Source organism: Paramisgurnus dabryanus, chromosome 6, assembly GCF_030506205.2.
Source record: "Paramisgurnus dabryanus chromosome 6, PD_genome_1.1, whole genome shotgun sequence".
NCBI lineage: Eukaryota > Metazoa > Chordata > Actinopteri > Cypriniformes > Cobitidae > Paramisgurnus > Paramisgurnus dabryanus.
Genome location: NC_133342.1, coordinates 5,995,864 through 6,016,081, shown reverse-complemented (window position 1 = coordinate 6,016,081; position 20,218 = coordinate 5,995,864). Strand labels below are relative to the sequence as shown.

The following is a 20,218-nucleotide window of genomic DNA, read 5'->3' as shown; positions in this document are numbered from 1 at the left end:
AAAAGACAAAACCCATTCAGATTATTAAAATATGTTGTATTGGAACAAAAAGCAATTTGATGTGTTAAATTCTGTTTGACATGTACATAATGCAACTTTAAAGGCGGAGTCCATGATGTTTGAAAGCCAATGTTGATATTTGAAATCACCTAAACAAACACGCCCCTACCCCAATAGAATCTGGACCTTCTCTTGATAGACCCGCCCCACACATACGCAACCCGGCATTTGATTTGATTTGATTGGCTATAAGTGTGTTTTGGTAGTCGGCCCGTCTCCTTTTCCAAACCGTTTTTCAAACATCGTGGACTCCGCCTTTAAGGGGCAGTTTCTCAGATGGGGTTTAGAATCATAGGATTTTGTAATATTAGGACATTTAAGTAATTTCTGCAGGTATACCTTACTATCTAGAACACATTAGTGGTGTGGATATTGAGACAAAAACGATTATGTTAAAGAGCCCAATTATCTGATTCACGCTTTTACATTTACTTTGGTGTGTAGGTGTGTATTAGTACATGTTAACGATATGCAAAGGTACATACCCCAAAGTAAACGATGACGCGAGTTATCTTCTCCAACGTAAAATCTCTTTTCTTGACTACAACAAACACATGGATTTAGGCAACAGTTTACTGCCTAGGATTGGTGATGTAGTAAAGACCGACATTATCATAATTCCTCCTGCTTTGGACTCAGCCTGTAAATTAACTCATTTAGTGACCGAATCTTTCAAACATGGTAAGGAACGGCACATTTCCGGCTGACGTCAGAGGTATTCAGGCCAATCACAACGTACAGATTTGCTGGTCAATCAGGGAAATGGCGCTTTTCAAATCAGTGATTTTTCTATATGAATCAGTGGGTTTCAGGTAGTGAGTGAAATCTGGAGCTACAAAAATGTATAGTATGTGGAAAATACTGTGTTTTTTAACCATAAACCATGCAAAGACATTGTATTATATCAAATACACAAAATAACATTGTTTTAAAGCAATAAAAAAGGTGCTCTTTAAGATATGTCAGTGCGAGGTGTTTTTAAATTAAGGCAGCTCAATCATGCCTTTCAGTCTGAGACTAGAATAAGCCCTGTCCGGAAAATTGCCCCTAAGAGTGCTGCTGAAAGAGAGAGGTGCCATTTTAAAGTCCCCATGTAGTCGATCACTTTATCCCTTAGAACTAATTTTTGAGAATCAAAACACCATTTTTTCCTGTGATAATATTTTTTCATGCCTTAAAACAACTTGAATTTAACTCTTCAACCTTGCCTCATTTAGTAGTATACAGGGTTCTATCAATATGCAAATTAGGGTGCTTTCACACATACACTGTTTAGGTCGTCCCAAATGACGTGTCGGTCTCAGTACAGTTCGTTTGGGTCAGTGTTAACACAACAGCCGTATCTGCTCCGCTCTAAAGAGGTGGTTCATTTGTACGTTTTTTGAGGGTTGAACCTTCATAAATGATCTAATGCAAAGATGGGTCTCCATACGCATATTTTGGTTTCAAAAGTTTAACTTATATTAAAAATTGTTTTTGACTTTGTGTGTGCTAAATCTATTTATTAAATCTATTATTTTGAGGTATGGATGTGGTAATTTTGTGGTAATTTGGGATTTTTCTCAAAATGACCTTTGCTGACTGTGTCAACTTCAAACAGGTTGAAGATTAAAACAAGTCATGCATTGTTTTGAATAGGGTGTCACGATTCTTCAAATCCTCCAATCGATTACATTTTCGATTCTAAGGTCACGTTTCGTTTCGATCCTCGATTTTTTTTTTTTTTTTTTGAAAGATAAAAATGCAATGCCATTATTTATTATTATTATAATTATTATTATTTATTATTATTATTATTATAGTTTCACATTAACTCTTTCACCGCCAGCGTTTTTTAAAAAAGTTGCCAGCCAGCGCCAGCATTTTTCATGATTTTCACCAAAGTTTAATGCCTTCCAGAAAATGTTCTTCTTTAAATATATAAACATACAATATACCAAATGAAAGAACAGACCCTCTGCTTTCAAACAAAAATAAACGTTTCATCCTACCTTTAGTGGTTCTTTTGCAATCAGCTTTTGAATATAGGTAGGTTTCTGCAAAAACACCACATTTTGAGCAAAAAGCAGAGATAATTCCATTTTTGTGACGGACTTTTCATAGAGATCCCATTCAGAGCGATCTTTAAAACAGACACGGACATGCAGCAGCTTGCCATAGGGCAATACTTCCGGTTTTAAAAAGTTGCGGATCCACCTGGTGGATAATAGCGGTATTGCGGAAAGACGGAAAATCTCGTCATTGGCGGGGAAGCGTTTTCTCTTAATTGACGAGATATCTCGTCAATGGCGGGGAAAGAGTTAACATGCACATTGCGTGCTTTTCCTCGCATGGGGGTTTGTGGGGTTTACTTTACGCAAGAAAGCTTGTAGGATTCCTTCTTGCACGCACATGGACTTAATGCGCACGTCTTGGACTCTTACATCTTAAATAAATCCAGTGCGTCATAAGTCATAATTTCGATCGATTTCGATTTAAAATCGAAATCGTGACACCCTTAGTTTTGATATTTTTTAACAGAGAATGTCAAAATATTAAACTTGTTTTATCAAATTTTCTCATTTCGACCACAGCTCACAAATGATGCAGCAGCAAACAGAAATGGAGAAAGAAAAGAGTCTCGTGAAAGGAAAATTCAAATACAAAACTATGGCTGATGGTTCTGTTGACAATGTAAACAGGCTGGTGTAACATAAATTTGCATAAAACATCTATATTTGTTCACACCCATCTTGATTAGAGTATTAAAAAACTGAAAATTGTTAAATTAAGGTAAATTTAGAACAGAAAAAATGTTAGATTAATTGGCGATTAATTGCGAGTTAACTCATGAAATCATGCGATTAATCTAATATTGTAATCTATTGATAACCCTATTGAAAATATATACTGATTTATCCTACTGTTATTAAAAAAAGATTTTCATTAAATCCATGTTGATCAACCCTTAGTTGTTGACAGGGCTATTGGCGTGAAAGAACTTCACATACAGTAGAAGGCACATTATTCTAGTGAAAGATCCCTGTACATCCCAGGTCTGTTAGTGTATATCGAAGTCTCTGCAGGTCTAATAGCAAAAATATCATTTTGAATCTGTTTTCACTGCTGCCTGAAGGTGATATGGAAAGTTTCAGGAGCAGCTACATTTCAAATCCATCATGGGCGCTAATGAGGGCATTGGCAGCTGTCTGCAACACTCATTTGACAGAACGTTCCCGTGGACGCCTTTACACATCTCTTCACATCTCTGTAAACACAATATATTTTTTTATACACTACCAGTTAATGGTTTGGACACAACAACTGATTTTTATTTAGCTTTTCTTATTTTTAAATAATAGATATCAAAACGGTTATATATCTCAGCTGGTTTTTACAAAGTACCACAATCAGCAAACCAACAGCTTTGCAGTACACTTTCAAACACGAGATTGAGGGCACGTTTGGAATGTATTTTTCTGTCTTGCTATGTTTCTGAAGGTCGATGTTTTCATCCCCAGCCACAAGCTGTATCCATCTCTTAAGGTCTTAGCGTTTTCACTCTATATTGTATGTTTTGCCAGGTATAAGATAGCATTATGTACTACGTCTCATTGCATTCAAAAGGCATCCAAATACACAAAGCAGTTCGATTTCCAGAAATAAATGCCCTTTGAGAAATGGATTCTTAGTGATATAAATAAATAAATAAAAAATCTAATTAACCTTTGAGACAGACTGACAATGAACTCTGAGGTTGGTAATCAATGGCAAACGCTTAGGTAGATGCTGTATGGTTTCAACTTTCAACATCATTCGTTGCGTTGCTACTGGTATGAAAATTGCTGCATTGTTGTGAATGATGTATTGTATTTGTGCCAGTTTTCCTATCTGAGCTCCTTCAGCATGAAAATCCATAGTTTGGCAGTCATCCTCGCAGACGCCTCCATTTTTATCGAAATAGAAATTGGGCAGAAAAATTCTTCTGTCTGCTGAACAAACATATCAAGTCTTGGCAACAAAACAATGGATTTTGCAGCCCTGCTGTGGAGACCTGGACTGTTAGAAAAAATTGTCAAAATATGTACCCAAGCTGTCAGTCGGTCAGTACCATTTACTCTTCATCTGGCAGAAGTAACTGATATATTTAAGAAATCTGGTTATGGGCAGGATGCTTGTATTAGATTCATAATGAAGAATTTAAAGCTATGCCTTGGGAACATTTTCTCGTCCTTTGAAAAGCAATGTAGTAAAAGGCTTAGCAGTAAAGTAACTGAATCTTCACACTTCTGTAGGTGAAGGTGATAAAATATGCACTGTTGTACTACAGAGCTGAAAACATAAATTTTTCAAGTTCAGGGTGTTAATAGATGATATCTCTATATCCAGGGGTTGGGATTATCTATATTTTACCCAACCATGGCTTGAAATAGCCTTGCATTATTTTAGAGTATAGATGTGCATGATTATGCCATTGGAGAATAAAAGATTTATGGTCCACTTAATATAAAACTAATCTGATAGCCCCTGACAAGTGGTTCTTTTTAACCTTCTGTGCCAGCTAGCAGTCCTAAAACTAATTTGTAACTTCCTACTGAAAGCTTATCTAATGCTCACCCCTTCTAAAACAAAAAAGTGCCTTTATTAGGCTACTTTGAGTAGGAAAAGCTGACTGGTGAAGTGCCTCTTTAAAAGGAATGTAATAACAAAATACAACAGTTAACAAATTTCGACGTTTCTCATTTATGTTCACAAGAAGTCCTTGGCACGGAAATAAGAACTTCACATAAAATGAAAATATATGAAGCTAAGACCAGGGCAAAGTAAGACTTTCTGAGTATGACATATTTTTATGGAAAATAACTCCTGGGAATAAGAAACCAAGTCAGTCCTTTCTTTAAGTTTATATGCTCAAATGCCCAAAAGAAAAAGCACATGGAAGGTAAACACAGAACTCTGAAATGTTTAAACTACACACTAAACTAAAAATTCTGGGTTGTTTTCAAGCGACAAACTCAATGCACTGGGCTGTAAACCTACTGCATTTCACCTATCCTGAGTTGATTTAACCCAAAATGCTGTTTTAACCCATTGTTGGGTCAAATATTAATATGTTCTTGTCATGATCCTGTCTTCAGGTCACAGTTTTCTAGTCATAGTGACAGGATCATGGCAGCCCAATGTTTTGTGTGAGAGCACTGGCTTTGTTTTCCTAGCCATGTGCTTTCTGTTTCGTCTCTTGACCCCGCCCCCTTGTTTCCTTGTTCATTGTCCCAATATTGTTTGAATCATGTCACCTGTTCCCCTCTTGATTTGTTCCCCTATTTAATGCCCTTGTGTTTGCTGTCCTGTGCTCGTTCGTTTTGTACCAGTCCTGTTTAAAGCTTATGCTATTGTTAGTCAACTGTATCTTTTGTCAAGTCTGTTTAGTGTTTTGTTTGCATAGTGTGCTTTGCCCCCTCGTGGGTTTTGTTTTCTTGTTTTTGTTTTAATAAAAGTTTCTGTTAAACTGTCTGCGCCTGGGTTCGTCTCCTGTTCCTGAAAGTTCTGGATTAATTTAACCCAAACAATTGTGTTTGTCCCTTTGGAAATAACCAATTCTTTAAGAGCATATGGCGGGCATTTAAATGAGTCGATATCATGGATCTGTTAGCTTTCAAAATAATATATAGTTTTACAAAAAATAAATTACAGTGCACAGATTATGGAAATTACTTTATTTACATTACTGAATAAAAAGCTTTACATATAGCAGCTGTTCAGCAAGTATACCTGACCTAAGGAAAATTTCTTACAAGCTTCTGAATTTAAATTTCTTTTTAGCTTGTCTGAATATGAATTCATTTAAGCCACTGGCCAGTCATGCATTGTGAGGTTGAACTGCATATCCATTTAAACTTTGAGAACTACGACCCACTTACTTTGAACTACTTTCAATTCTTAACAGGAAGTGCATATAGAGAGTGCTTGGAGAATGGCACATGGGCTCTGAAGAGTAACTACTCCAACTGTGAACCCATTTTAGAGGAAAAGGTGGGTAAATGTGTTTGAATGCAATAGATATATTTTGTGAAGAAATGGATTAAATTACCTTCAGATTACCATGGTAGTTTGCCATCCAATATAGCCATCATTTAAAATATTTTACAATAGCAAATACATGACGCTTTACAAAGCTGACGTGAAGGAATTCTGAATTGATGCACAAAAACTAGAAACTAGAAACATTTAAAAGTGTTGCTTTTGAGAAAAAATGAAACGTTTGTCTTTTAGACTTTAATTTCAGTATCATCGCTCTCTATTCCCCATCCCTGTCTCAATGAGCTGCGTTAAAGCACCTATTCATATACAGTATTGTATGTAATCCAATCATAGTATTCATTCATTTTTGTACATTTTTTTATTACACTCTTATTAGAGGCTATAAATGCGCTAGTCTTTCCGCTCTTCCAAAACAGATCAATGTGTCTTGCAGCTTATAGGGTGAAGTCAGCATGTATCATGATTTGGTACAAATATCATGTAATTTAATCTTGATATAAGTGAATGGCTTAAAGGATTAGTCCATTTTCTTCAAAGAAAAATCCAAATAATTTACTCACCACCATGTCATCCAAAATGTTGATGTCTTTCTTTGTTTAGTCGAGAAGAAATTATGTTTTTTGAGGAAAACATTGCAGGATTTTTCTCATTTTAATGGACTTTAATAGAGCTCAACATTTAATACTTAACTCAACACTTAACGTTTTTTTTCAACGGAGTTTCAAAGGACTATAAACAATCCCAAACGAGGCATAAGGGTCTTATCTAGCAAAACGATTGTCATTTTTGACAATAAAAAATAACAAATATACTCTTTTAAACCACAACTTCATCTCGTCATGTAGATCCGGTCGTGATGCGCCAGCTGACCCCGCGCAATACGTCATGATGTCAAGAGGTCACAGAGGACAAACGCGAAACTCCGCCCCAGTGTTTACAAGCGTCTTGAAAGAGGACCGTTCCTACGTTGTTGTATGTCAACTGATACTAATTAATGTCTTTGTGTCAGTTTATTGTTTTCAATGGTCCGCAAATGTGCGTTTTATATATGTAACACGAGACCTCCCTACATCACTACGCATTTATGTTAGGTCGCGCTGGACTTGACCTAGACGAAAGTTGTGGTTTAAAAGTACATATTTTTTATTTTTCTTGTCAAAAATGACAATCGTATTGCTAGATAAGACCCTTATGCCTCGTTTGGGATCGTTTATAGACCTTTGAAACTCCGCTGAAAAAAACTGTTACGTGTTGAGTTAAGTATTAAATGTTGGGCTCTATTAAAGTCCATTAAAATGAGAAAAATCCTGCAATGTTTCCCTCAAAAAACATAATTTCTTCTGGACTGAACAAAAAAAGACATCAACATTTTGGATGACGTGGTGGTGAGTAAATTATCTGGATTTTTCTTTTAAGAAAATGGAATATTCCTTTAAGTAAATAACATTCAGAGTCATGCAGCACCATCGAATTACACCGACTGTGCCGCCATATTGTAGTTAAACGATAAAACATTTTGCCAACATGAGTTCTGTGTCACCGTTAGTCTTTTTGCATCAGTGCTAAACTCATTCATCAGCATGTATGATTAATTCCATGTTGTTGTAAAAATAAAGTATACAACCAAATCATGTGCTGGTGCGACCAGCTAAGAAAGTTGGTTGCACTGTGGCAAAGTTAGTTTTGAGCCATGCATAGGTTAGCCATTAAATATATAATTTGTGCAAGCAGTAAATAGTAAAACAAGCAAAATGAGAGCTGTAATGTTGTGTGAGAAATGGCATATGATACTTCATAGACTTTGGTCACGTACTGTACCTGGAGGGGAAAACATTGAACCAATTTTGCACTGAATACATAACACTCCATAAATCATAGGCCTGTTTTCCATCTGTTTTAATTCATAAATAATTCGATTAGCTCAAAAGAAACGTTACTCCAATACACAGCGATATAAACAAAGATCCATGTTTACTTTGTTGTGTAAGGAAGTTTCACAGGCATCAAGGGTCTGGTCTTTTTTATCTTATGTGACTAAAACATATTATTGATTATTATTATTATCACAGTATTTATTTTAAATGAATTCATTCAATTGTTAAAGGATGTTGCCTATAATTAATATTATCAATATATAAATGCTTATGTGCTATTTCACATTTACATACAGTGTGTAAACATTACAGTCAATACTCTCCACTGAAGCTGTGACAGAAAGCATGTAGTAAATTATCTGCTGTTGCCAAAAATGAAATCCTATAATAACATTTATTACAATCTCCCATTTCACCTTCACACACCAGCTGAGCCATCCAACCGTTGTTTATTTATACGTGCTAAAGTCAGGAACATAAAATGGGTCCATTATAAGTCAAAAAGACTCTTCAAAATATAATTGCATTTCTTTGCTGCTTTTAATTCCTTTATAGTCACTGGTATGGTTTGTTATGCATGTTATGAATCAACCTATATTTAATGAGAAAAACTAGTCGGCATTTGGACGCTTAAAATTAAATGTTGTGTTACTAATGAAATATCTGTAGACTCTTTTCCAGTTCACCGAAGCTCATATCATTTTCATGCATCATTCAAGTTCTTACTTCACTTTAGAAAACTTCTGCATGCAAACAATGTGCAAAATTCCAACCTGTTTTTTCACCCTTGTGTTACAGTTCTGTGACCTCATTTAAACTTCAAAGACTCATGAGGAATATATAAATGACTTTCATTCCACACAACCCTCCATAATGTGTTAAGCAAGGGCAAAATGGTCACTGAATAATAACTATCGATTTGTGCTACAACTGCAATCATATCATAACAAATATATAATCATTTATGTTGAAAGATGAACATGAATTATATTTTGATCATGCCTTTGAGAATTAATAATACTAAACATTTTTGTTCACAGAGGAAATACCCTATGCATTATAAAATAGCCCTCATTATAAATTACTTTGGTCACTGTATATCTGTCGGAGCTCTAGTTATCGCCTTCATTCTCTTCATGTGCTTAAGGTAGGTATATCTGTCATATTTCTGTACTAAAGTGCCTTTCTTCATATAAATGTGTTTGCAGTCCCTGGGGTGGTACCTTTTTAAAAAGTACACATTTGTAAAGAGTGCATATAGGTATCTCAAAGACATATATCTTGTACCGATATACTGTAGCACATTTTTGGACCTTTACTGTCTCAGTGATAGCTTTTGTACCATTTTTCTGACAGTGTACACATACAGTAATATTTGGTGAAGACCTAATTTCTAGATGTAGTTTGGGGGCATCTACTAGACTTGTCTTTTAGTCAAAGACATTTAAAGACTTTGGGCCCTATTTTAACGATCTGAAACGCAAGTGCGAAGCGCAAAGCGCAAGTGACTTTGTAGGAGGATCTTGGGCGCTGTTGCTATTTTCCCGGCGGGAGAAATAACTCTTGCGCCAGGCGCAAATCAATAAGGGGTTGGTCTGAAGTAGGTTCATTATTCATAGGTGTGGTTTGGGCGTAACGTCAAATAAACCAATCAGAACACTATCCAACATTCCCTTTAAATGCAAGGGCGCAAGTTCCATGGCGGGTTGCTATTATTATGACGGATTTACCAGGTGCACGCCAGGAGCGGTTCACAGCAGAGGAGACCGACGTTCTTGTAAGAGCAGTCAAAGACAGAGAAGTTGTTTTGTATGGGGATAGGAGAAACCCGCCCAAATCAGCGTAGGTTAAACAGGCATGAGAGGAAATAGCCACAATTGTCTCATCAGCTGGCATCTCCATCGTTGCGCCAAGCGCTACAATGATGTCAGGAGACGGGGGAATCCCAAGCTTGCCAGCATAAATCGGGCACGCCGTGTAACGGGAGGTGGATCTGCCTCTACACAGATCTGCGTCCACCCTCACCGCTGAAAGGGTTTGGGGGCTTTGACATCGGACCCAAGAAACGCAAGCAAGGTCCAACCCCAAAGTACACTTACAAATCAAGTTCATATACATTAAGGTTTCTTATGAAAACATTTTAATTATTATTTACATAAAATAAACATAATACAGCCACACAACAAACTTATGAAAATATTTTAATCGGTTTTTGCATGAGAATTTTTTAACGCAGCCACACAATAAATAAAAACTATCACCACAATGCTCACCACTTTGATTCCCCTTATCTCATGTGTTAATATTTTTTATTGTAACAATTTATGATTTGCAAAAATAACTGTTGCATCTGTGTAGATTAAATAAGCAAATTGTGTGCGCGTTGTGCACGCTATACATTATGGTCAAGCATGCGCCCTTAAAATAGCATAATGAACCACGCGCAACGCGCCACTGACTTTAGACTAGTTTTTTTTGGTCAGTTGCGCAATTGTTTTTTGAAACTGCAAAATAGCATCAGGTATGGTTTGCGCCGCAACACGCCCTTTTTTGCGCTGAACCGCCCAGGGAGCGCAAGTTCATTCCCTAGTTTGCCGACGTGCGTCTGTGGAGGGAAAAACCCGCTGTGTGCCGGTGCAAAATACGAATGATACATGCGTCACTGACAAAGTCAATTGCGCTGAGTGCAAGATAGGGCCCTTAAAGTCTTTAAGGCATGCCAATGCAAGCTGTACAGTACCTCAAAGGTTCATATTGGTACATAATAGGTACCTACTGATACTTAAAAAGGTAAATTTCTGTACCAAAATGGTACATATTAGGACCTTTTTAAAAGGTACTGTCCCGGTGACATAATTTGCACCTTTTTTCCTGAGAGTGTGTATATGAAATATTTAACATTGAAAAAGGTTTACACAACTTTTTCTGAAGTTTGAGTTATTTCAGCTCTGAATTATGCTTGTTTAATAATCATTTTTTATTCATTTCACATATGTAACCTTGGACCACAGAACCAGTCATAAGGGTCAAGGGTCAAAATTTGCAATCTGAGGGTGCGAAAAAATTATAATATTGAGAAAATCACCTTTAAAGTTGTCCAAATGAAGTCTTTAGAAACACATATTACTAATGATTAATTAATTTTGGATACATTTATGGTAGGAGATTTACAAAATATATTCATGGGACATGATCTTTACTTAATATCCTATGAATTTTGAAAAAAAATATATATAATTTTGACCCAAACAATGTAATGTATTTGTTGGCTATTTCTACAAACATACTTGTGCTACTTATGACTGATTTAGTGGTCCAAAAAATTCCATTGATTCCAATTAAATTTATTCATTATGACTTTTTCCAAACAGCATCCTAGCCCTACTATGTTAACAAAAACCTAGATTTAATCATTTAAATAGTTTTTTTACAGTTCATATACAACCTTTATAGAAAGTATTACTTTAATGTTTCCTATAAGTAAGATCGGTCATATATAATGCATGTCTCTCTGTGTAATCAAACACATTTTCATAATCAGCTCATGTAAATGCTAAAAATGAGTCATTGAGTATATCGCTGAAGTTAATATGTTATTTTTCCCATTTTAAGGAGCATCCGATGCCTTCGCAATATAATCCATTGGAACTTAATTACGACGTTCATTCTAAGGAATGTAATGTGGTTTTTGCTTCAGTTGATTGACCACAACATTCATGAGACCAATGAGGTAGGAAACACTTTGCAACTATTTACCTATCAGCGTTTTAGTATGCAAGGGCATCTGCAGGTTTATAACATTTGCATTTATGCTTCTAAGAAGTGATCTTTTAGCAAAGCTGCATAGTTTAAAGCTTTCACACTGCATGTTTCTAAAACAGGCAGCTTAAGATTAAAAAGTGCTAGTTCAATTTCTTTCTTAAAAACCACATGATTTCCTTCTCAAAGTAGTTGTTTTACACAAACTGCCTACTGAAAATAATTGACATTGAAGAGAGAGTATATGAGGCTATGATCAGCCCAAAGTGCTTCATGATGTTCCCATCATGCAGTGCTAATTTACTCTTCACAATGAATGACTGTGTTTGTCACTAATTATGACAAGTGCTTTCTATTAACATAAGAAAAACATGATTGTTGTGAATATTATTATTGGAGGGTTTTCCCATTTGATGGAAACAAAAGCGATGATTTCTCATCATATTCCACTAGTGAGTAATAAGGACGGCTTGTGGGTATGCATTATATACTTTAATAAGAGATGGGTGGCTCTGTTTCTGAATGACATCTGGGCATTAAAGCATTTCCAAAAAGCTGAAACAAAGTAGTTACGTTCTTAGCTGTGCTGTGTAGATATTTGCTATAAATCATGCTTAAAGGGATAGTTCACAAAAAAAAGAAAGTTCTGTCATCATTTCCTTACCATCATGCTGCAAACTTTTTTAAAGGTGACATAGAATGATTGAATGGGGTATTTATACTTGTTCTGTGATGTGACATGTAGACAAAAAAATTTTGTTTGGGTCTGTAATGCCTTAGAAGCTTCCTAAAAACCTCTCTCAGACAGCTCTATTATGGGGGGGATTTTAAACAAGTGGTTTTGCACCTATTTGGCTCCCCCTACTGGCTTAACCTGCAATCTCATTACTGATTGGCTGACTTTGCTGCCACTCTAAAAATGTAGCCAATTATTTTAAAGTGGAGGGGCAGTGAGATGCCTGTGATGTCATAAGCATCAGGAATAGGAGCAATTCCCTTTAATTCACTATTTTCACAATATAGTGCTCTACAATACCTCAATAATATACTGTATTGCCTTTAAAACATCTAAGATATATATTAACTTGTGAAATATGCATATTACTAACATACTAACAAGACGTCCAGTAGTCCTTGACATGGAAACTGAGGTAAATATGCGTGATGCATAGTGAAATACATAAAAGTCCTAGCTGTTAATACATAATTTATATTAACATGGCCTCATTGACCAATCAGCATTTAGAACTGTTTTATTATACTCAACATTGAAATAGCTATGAGAGCTGTTGTCCAGCTGTTGACTGCGCTAAACTCATAAAATAGCATTCTGTTGTTGTTTACTTTTCAAGGACTGCAGTATATCTTCTGGTGGAAATATGGCTCTTGAATTTGCTTTAATTTGAATTTATTTATAATGCAGTGTGCTTCTGTACACAGTGATAGATCTTCGCTTTAGTTGTACGAAAGAATATGGATTCGAACCCAGGAAACACACATGCTGATATAAATGCATATCTTATTAATTCAGTTTACTCAATCTTTTAAGGTAAGTGGTTCCAATCAATTTATTTAAGATACATTTAAACAAAAATGAGTGAAATTTTTTTTTGAACTGCGCATGGTCTAAAGCGCACGGGGAGGTCTAAACGGGCGTGTCCAAACCTACTTTTGCTAATTTAACCACAGGAAAAATAGTTTATGCGCCAAGCGCACGGCCTAAAAGGGTTGTTCCTATTCTCGTAATGAGTAATGGGAGTGTTTTAGGTGTAACGTGCAATAAACCAATGACAGTTTCAGCTCTCATCCCCTTTAAAAGCAAGTTGCGCCTGACGCTGTGCCTAATCCCTATTTAAAAAAGCAGAATTTATGAACTGAAAAACTAAGCGGAGAAAGAAGACCACCAGTTTAAGATTAATGTTAAAAAATTTTGTTGTTTTTATTTGTATTTAAATTATTATTTTTTGGATTAAAACCTTTAAAAGCCATTTTCTTTCAGTCATGAAGTAAAAATAGCAGGCTTTTAATTGCTGTAAATGTATTGATATCCTACATAATCATTGCAATCTCATAAAATAATTGGAATTTACAAAGCCGTTTCAGCACCCGGACAGCGGCATGTTTTTTTTTTAAAGCATTTTATGAAATGTTTCTCATCTCACCATATCCACAGGTACATCATATACAATAAAGCCGTGTGATAGCATTTTAAAAAACATTGCATGTTTAAAGCAAAGTATTTATTTACTTACCAGGCTACAGGTGAAGATGGTATTTACGCTTTCTCACGTCTAATAATCGGTCCTCATTTATGTCCAAGAGACTCAATAATAATCTTTTACATTTTATTCCTTTAATTTTTCATATTTAACTCTTTCACCGCCAGCGTTTTTAAAAAAAGTTGCCAGCCAGCGCCAGCGTTTTTCAGGATTTTCACCAAAGTTTAATGCCTTCCAGAAAATGTTCTTCTTTAAATAAATAAACATACAATATACCAAATGAAAGAACAGACCCTCTGCTTTCAAACAAAAAAAACCGTTTCATCCTACCTTTAGTGGTTCTTTTGCAATCAGCTTTTGAATATGGGTAGGTTTTTGCAAAAACACCATATTTTGAGCAAAAAGCAGAGATAATTCCATTTTTGTGACGGACTTTTCATAGAGATCCCATCCAGAGCGATCTTTAAAACAGACACGGACATGCAGCAGCTTGCCATAGGGCAATACTTCCGGTTTTAAAAGTTGCGGAAGGGCGCCACCTGGTGGATAATAGCGGTATTGCGGAAAGACGGAAAATCTCGTCATTGGCGGGGAAGCGTTTTCTCTTAATTGACGATATATATCTCGTCAATGGCGGGGAAAGAGTTAAACGCGTTTGTGTGCTGCTGTGCATCCATGTATGTGATAAGCAAACGCGCGTTGTCATCCCGTTTATATGGGCATATTAACCGCTCACTAAATAACAAAAACAATATTGCGCCATTGACATTGACACTGACACTGACACTTTAGAGCAGGTTTTTGTTGGTCAATGGCGTAGTCTATTTTATTTGCCTCAAAATAGCAACGCGCCAACAATGCGCCTGAGCACACCTCGTTTTGAGAACAGAATGCCCAAAATTGGGCCCAAAAGCATTTGCTATTTAAACAACATGGCACTAAACGTGAAAATGATAATTGCGCCGGGTCAAAACTAGCAAAGGACAGTTGCGTTGTGCATTGCGCTGTATTGCGCCGGGTGTACAGTGCCGGTCTTTCCTATACGCAAAGTACGCAATTTGCATAGGGCCCCGCACCACTAGAGGGCCCCCTTGATCTCAGAATTATTTAAAACCATTATATCAAAGAAAAATTATTATTATGTTTAATGAAAACAAGACGCTATAATTTAAATAATTTGCAAACTTCCGAATTTGTGCGGGTTTTTAAAAATACTTAATGATTTCTTAAATCACTGATATGTACTCGGACAACATGCAGGCAGTTTCTCAATCCGAAGGCTGCAGCCTTCAGAGGTCACATTTGTAGGCTGCATATGCGTCATAAAAACGTATTTTAGAATATTAACAATTATAATGTTGACTATTATTCTTAGTTAATGGTTAATTGTTATATTATGCTTATGACTTGCAAATGAAATGCTTATTTAACTTAAATAAATCAGGCTTGATGACGTATGCAGCGCGCATATGCGACATGATCCGGAGGTTGCAGCCTTCAAATTTAGAAACGGCCGCGTGCATGACGCAGAAGAGTGATTTGGTAACGATGCGCATATTATATGCCCACCATTGATTTAAAACAACGACAAAGCTATCCGTCTGGAGCAAAATAAAGGGAAAAAAACGTGAAGCAAGGGAACAAGATAAAGGATTTGCGCGAGCAGATTAAGTCAATGTAAAGACACGCGTCTTAGCATGGGGCGATTCAAATGACGCGAATTGGGTGACACAATTGCCGCGAAAACACGCGCTTTTTCCTTTGAACTTCAAGAACGCGCTCTCGTGCAGGATAATTTGACGAGAGAGAGAGAGAGAGAGAGAGAGAGAGAGAGAGAGAGAGAGAGAGAGAGAGAGAGAGAGAGAGAGGTAAGAATGGTGCCCACGTCGAGAAAACTTAATAGAAGACTTGAAATTTGTAAAGGATTAAAGTATATGTCACTCGTTTAATTACAGTATGTTAACTGGATAACACTGGATATAACTCATTGTATAGATAATAAAATAATGTATTTTGATTACACAAATCAAACCTAACTATATGATTGTAGCTGCTGACCAGCATAGGGAATCTCTATGGCTAATTTCTAAGACATGTTGCTGATACAGTACTGTGTGTTGTACCTTATCTTGTTAATTGAGTCTTTTTGGGCATCTTATGCCTAGAATTATTCAAGGAGATTGATTCTTTTAACTTCCTTTAAAGTTTGATCAGTTGTGCATAATGACATGTGCAACAAATGGATATAGGGTGTCAAACTCATAGATTTGCAATATTTAAAATCAGACACTATTTTTAAAATATTTGGGGTCAACCTCTGTGACAGCTTTAAAGGGACACTTCACCCATTTGCATTAAGCTTTGTATAGTTAGAACTCCAGTCATGTTTTTGAATGGTCATGCATCATTTTCTCAGTTGCCGCTGAGACTGGAGAAATACAGATTTCAGTGTTGCACATCCTTCTTTCAATGATGTAAAAATCATCATTTTGCATCATTGAAAGAAGGAAGTGCAATGTCTTTGTTGAGGGAAATGAGACTACAAACACCCCTTTTCTCTGTCAAATAGGCACCAAATTCTAAATGTATGTTACATTTCGACTACAAATATAACACTTTCAATAAAGATTAATGTTTCTACGGGTGAAATGCTCTTTTAAAGCTGAAACTTATCAAATCCTATCAGAGGTCCAGAATGTCATTGAAACACACCAGTGGCTTTGCTGTCATCAGTATTAAACATGTTACCCCTCGAAGTACCCCTCCCCACAGAGCCCCCCCCACATAACAAATCCCAATTTAACCCCTGTGTATTAACAGTATGTATTTATATGTAATTTAATTTGATTCATTACATTCATTTAGATCAGGTAAATTTTGTAGTGCTTCTCACAACACATTTTAAATCAAAACAACTTATCAGCAAATACATGTTTCATGTTATAATCAGCAAGTTTATCAGTCAGGGTTTCAAAGTAATGTGCATATGGGAATATTATACAGCTATAAGATAATACACTATGTGGTTAGTTAACAACTAACTAACAGCAACATTGACTGGGTTTTACCCAGATAGCACAGGTACCTCTGTGAGATGTCTGGTAAAGATCTGGAGATCTGGAATACATCTGGTGTGTAAAAACATCTTATAAAGGAAAAGAGCTGCTTTACATACATTCTAAATCAAAAACGTCTTGCAGACATCTTCAATATGTCTATATGACATCTTTTAGGAGACGTCTCACAGACGTATTGCAGATGAGAAAACAATTTAAATAAGACATCTTGCAGATGTAAACGCAGACATCAAATAGACGTCTCCGAGATGTATGTGTGCTATGCTATAAGGGTCTGAATGCACTGACAGAGGGCCCCTCACAAAGCTTTGCTTAGGGCCCCCCAGCATCTAGGACCGGCACTGCGGGTGTATGATAGAGCCCTAAAACTTTTGTTTAAATGTAGCTTAAATAAAGTGATTGCAACCACTTTTGAGTAAAATTGAGTAAATTGAATTAATCATTTTTTTCAGTGTAAGCAGCTTTAGATAAAACACAAATAATATAAATGCAATGTGTATTAAATGTTCAGCCACTGTAGCAAAAGAGAATTAAATCCCTTTGAAAAAAATCACATCTAAAAATCATTTTTTAATGAGGTTTCTCCTGTAAACTAAGCTAAAAAACTATTCATTCAATTTACTCAATTTTACTCAAAAGTGGTTGCAATCAATTTATTTAAGCTACATTTAAACAAAAGTATTTTGTTTTCTTTTGTTTTTCAAATTTTTTTTTGTTTAAATGTAGCTTATATAAATTAATAGCGACCACTTATCTTTAAAAAGTTGAGTGATTTGAATGAATCATTTGTTTTAGTGAAGCCTTAAATGTACTTCAGGTTGCCTCCATTATATGGTGCATCCTCTTGTATTTCACCTCCTAAATACAAAAACCTCAGATTGTTTCAATTGTGACGGCATTCAGTTTGTTGTTTTGATTGTAAAACTACTTGAAAGGCATTTTGAACAGATTACTCCCCAGCAAGTTTTCAACTTTTAAAAAAAAGTGATGTCCCAACACATTTTTTATAAAACCCTGCTTAAAAGATTTGCAGAATCATGAAACAGTTCACACCAATTAACACCCTTTTCCTCTTTCTCCATAGCCCTGGTGTCGTCTCATAACAACAATCTATAATTACTTTGTGGTGACCAATTTCTTCTGGATGTTTGTGGAGGGCTGTTATCTCCACACAGCTATTGTGATGACATATTCCACAGACAAGCTCAGAAAATGGGTCTTCCTCTTCATCGGATGGTGTGAGTTGATTTCTTTTCTCAATGCTCCTCTTAAGTGGAATAATAACCTGCTCATGTTAAAAAAAGTTAAAATGAAGTTTAAAGTGCTTTTATCATAGAAAGTTTTTGATTCTGGTTTGGTACCGATCTCATCTTCTTATTTTCTTGCGAGTGAATCTCACAAACCTGTCAAGCACATCCAGGTCATATTTCAGTTAGATGACACTAATCTTTTGACTGGCAGTGGATATGTCACATTATAAAGGTTAATAATATGTGTAAACATTTGTTTAACCCATTAACCCATTGGTTTAACCCATATTGATAACAATTAACCAATGTTATTATTTCAACTTTGGTTGAAATAAGAGGTATTTAGGCCAATCACAACGTACAGATTAGCTGGCCAATGAGGGACACAGAGCTTTTCAAATCCTTGCGTTTCACGAAGAGAGTAAAATCTGGAGCTACAAAATTGTACAGTATGTGGAAAATAATGTGTTTTTGAACCATAAACCACGCAAACACATTGTATAATACCAAATACACAAAATAACATTGTTTTCAGCCATGAAATAGGTGCTCTTTAAGAGTTTTTGTAATTAGTAAACACAACTGTGAAAAACCAATATCACTTTTCATAATGTGTTCAAGATTATAAAAGTTTCGCTTTCTTATACAGCAGAAGCAATTAAATTTGTCAAAACCTCAAAGAGTCTGGTACAGATTTAATTAAATTACTGAGAATTACAAACGGTAGGGCAGAATACTGAAGAGTATACAAGATAATATCTGAAGTCATTTATTGTGGAAAAGTCTAAATGTCAAACCACAAGCTCCCTCTTCAAGATGTCTTTGATATTCACACCATTCTCTTTCTGTGTACATAAGCAAGGGATTCTGGGAGCTGTTCTGGGTAGACAGCAGGGACATTTTATTATTATATTCAGCTCATGCTGTATAGACATGAAAAAATCATAATGTAGTCAAGAGATTTTCACTTCTGTCGACTGGGTGCCATTGATTTAAACTGCCCCCAACCAAACTGTTTCTGATGCTGTGACAAAGTGAGATGTAAGTTAGAGTAAAAAGCATTCTTTGAATGTATTTATTTTGAAAAGCAATGTATGAGCTTTATTAAAATTGGTTAATGTAAGGGATAGTTTAAAAATAACTAGTTATCATTACACTGTCAGAAATGAAGGTGTTCCTAAATGACCAAAACATTTAACTGTAGTACCTTTAAAGGTTCACAATTGGGTGGTTTCCCGGACAGGGTTAAGATTAGTCCTTAGTTTTATTAGAACATTTAAGTATTTTTTTTACAAAAAATAATGGTGCGCATCTTGAGACAAAACAATGGCACTGATATATTTTAAGATATGTCAGTGCGGGGTGTTTTTAAATTAAAGCAGCTCAAACATGCATTTTAGTCTGGGATTAGGATAAGCCTTGTCCGGGAAGCCACCCCAATAGGTCCTTAGGGTGCAATTATGTACCCAAAAAAGTTATAAAGGTACTAACTACAGGTACAAAATGTAACCTTTATGGTGATGAACAGTTGTACCATATAAGGTACAGTTTTGGTCAGTCATGTCATGTGCAATAAGTGTATTATTTATTATTATACATTAATGGTACGTTAATGTAATATGTACTAGTACTATATATTAACTACAACACATATAGGGGAGAGCTGGGCACAACCTAATGCTTTTTGGTTTTGGCTCAATCATTCACTAAATATTTGAGTTTGATTAATTATATTTTTACACAAGCAACACACACATCTCTGCTATAGATGATCATTTGAAGTTTGTTTCTAGTACTTGCCATTCTTGGACAATTACACCAAACGTGACAGAAGTGCAAACGTTACAACTTACCCCATAGGTGGGGTGATTGTAACAGGCAGGGGGTTAGTTGTAACACTTGATAAAAACTAAGTTTGCAGGCAAATATTTCAATCCTATATTGTCTATATATTTGAA

General features: G+C 35.8%; 2 protein-coding genes across 3 annotated transcripts in view; both read left to right on the top strand.

The window, feature by feature from the left end:
• Nucleotides 1–20,218, top strand: part of pax3a (paired box 3a) — a 78,820-nt gene that overhangs the window by 53,290 nt on the left and 5,312 nt on the right. The window lies entirely within an intron of this gene.
• Nucleotides 5,902–18,346, top strand: LOC141282315 (corticotropin-releasing factor receptor 2-like). The gene is made up of 4 exons (XM_073815045.1): nt 5,902–6,072; nt 8,996–9,102; nt 11,568–11,685; nt 18,095–18,346. The coding sequence occupies exons 1-4, from the start codon at nt 5,902–5,904 to the stop codon at nt 18,344–18,346; spliced, it is 648 nt and encodes a 215-aa protein (XP_073671146.1).

What these genes read in the sequence shown, in the direction of transcription:
- LOC141282315 (XM_073815045.1), top strand. Translation starts at nt 5,902, where the DNA reads ATGCATTGTGAGGTTGAACTGCATATCCATTTAAACTTTGAGAACTAC. An exon ending in ATTCTCTTCATGTGCTTAAG is followed by an intron (nt 9,103 to 11,567) that starts GTAGGTATATCT and finishes TCCCATTTTAAG; the next exon opens with GAGCATCCGATGCCTTCGCA. An exon ending in ACATTCATGAGACCAATGAG is followed by an intron (nt 11,686 to 18,094) that starts GTAGGAAACACT and finishes CTTTCTCCATAG; the next exon opens with CCCTGGTGTCGTCTCATAAC.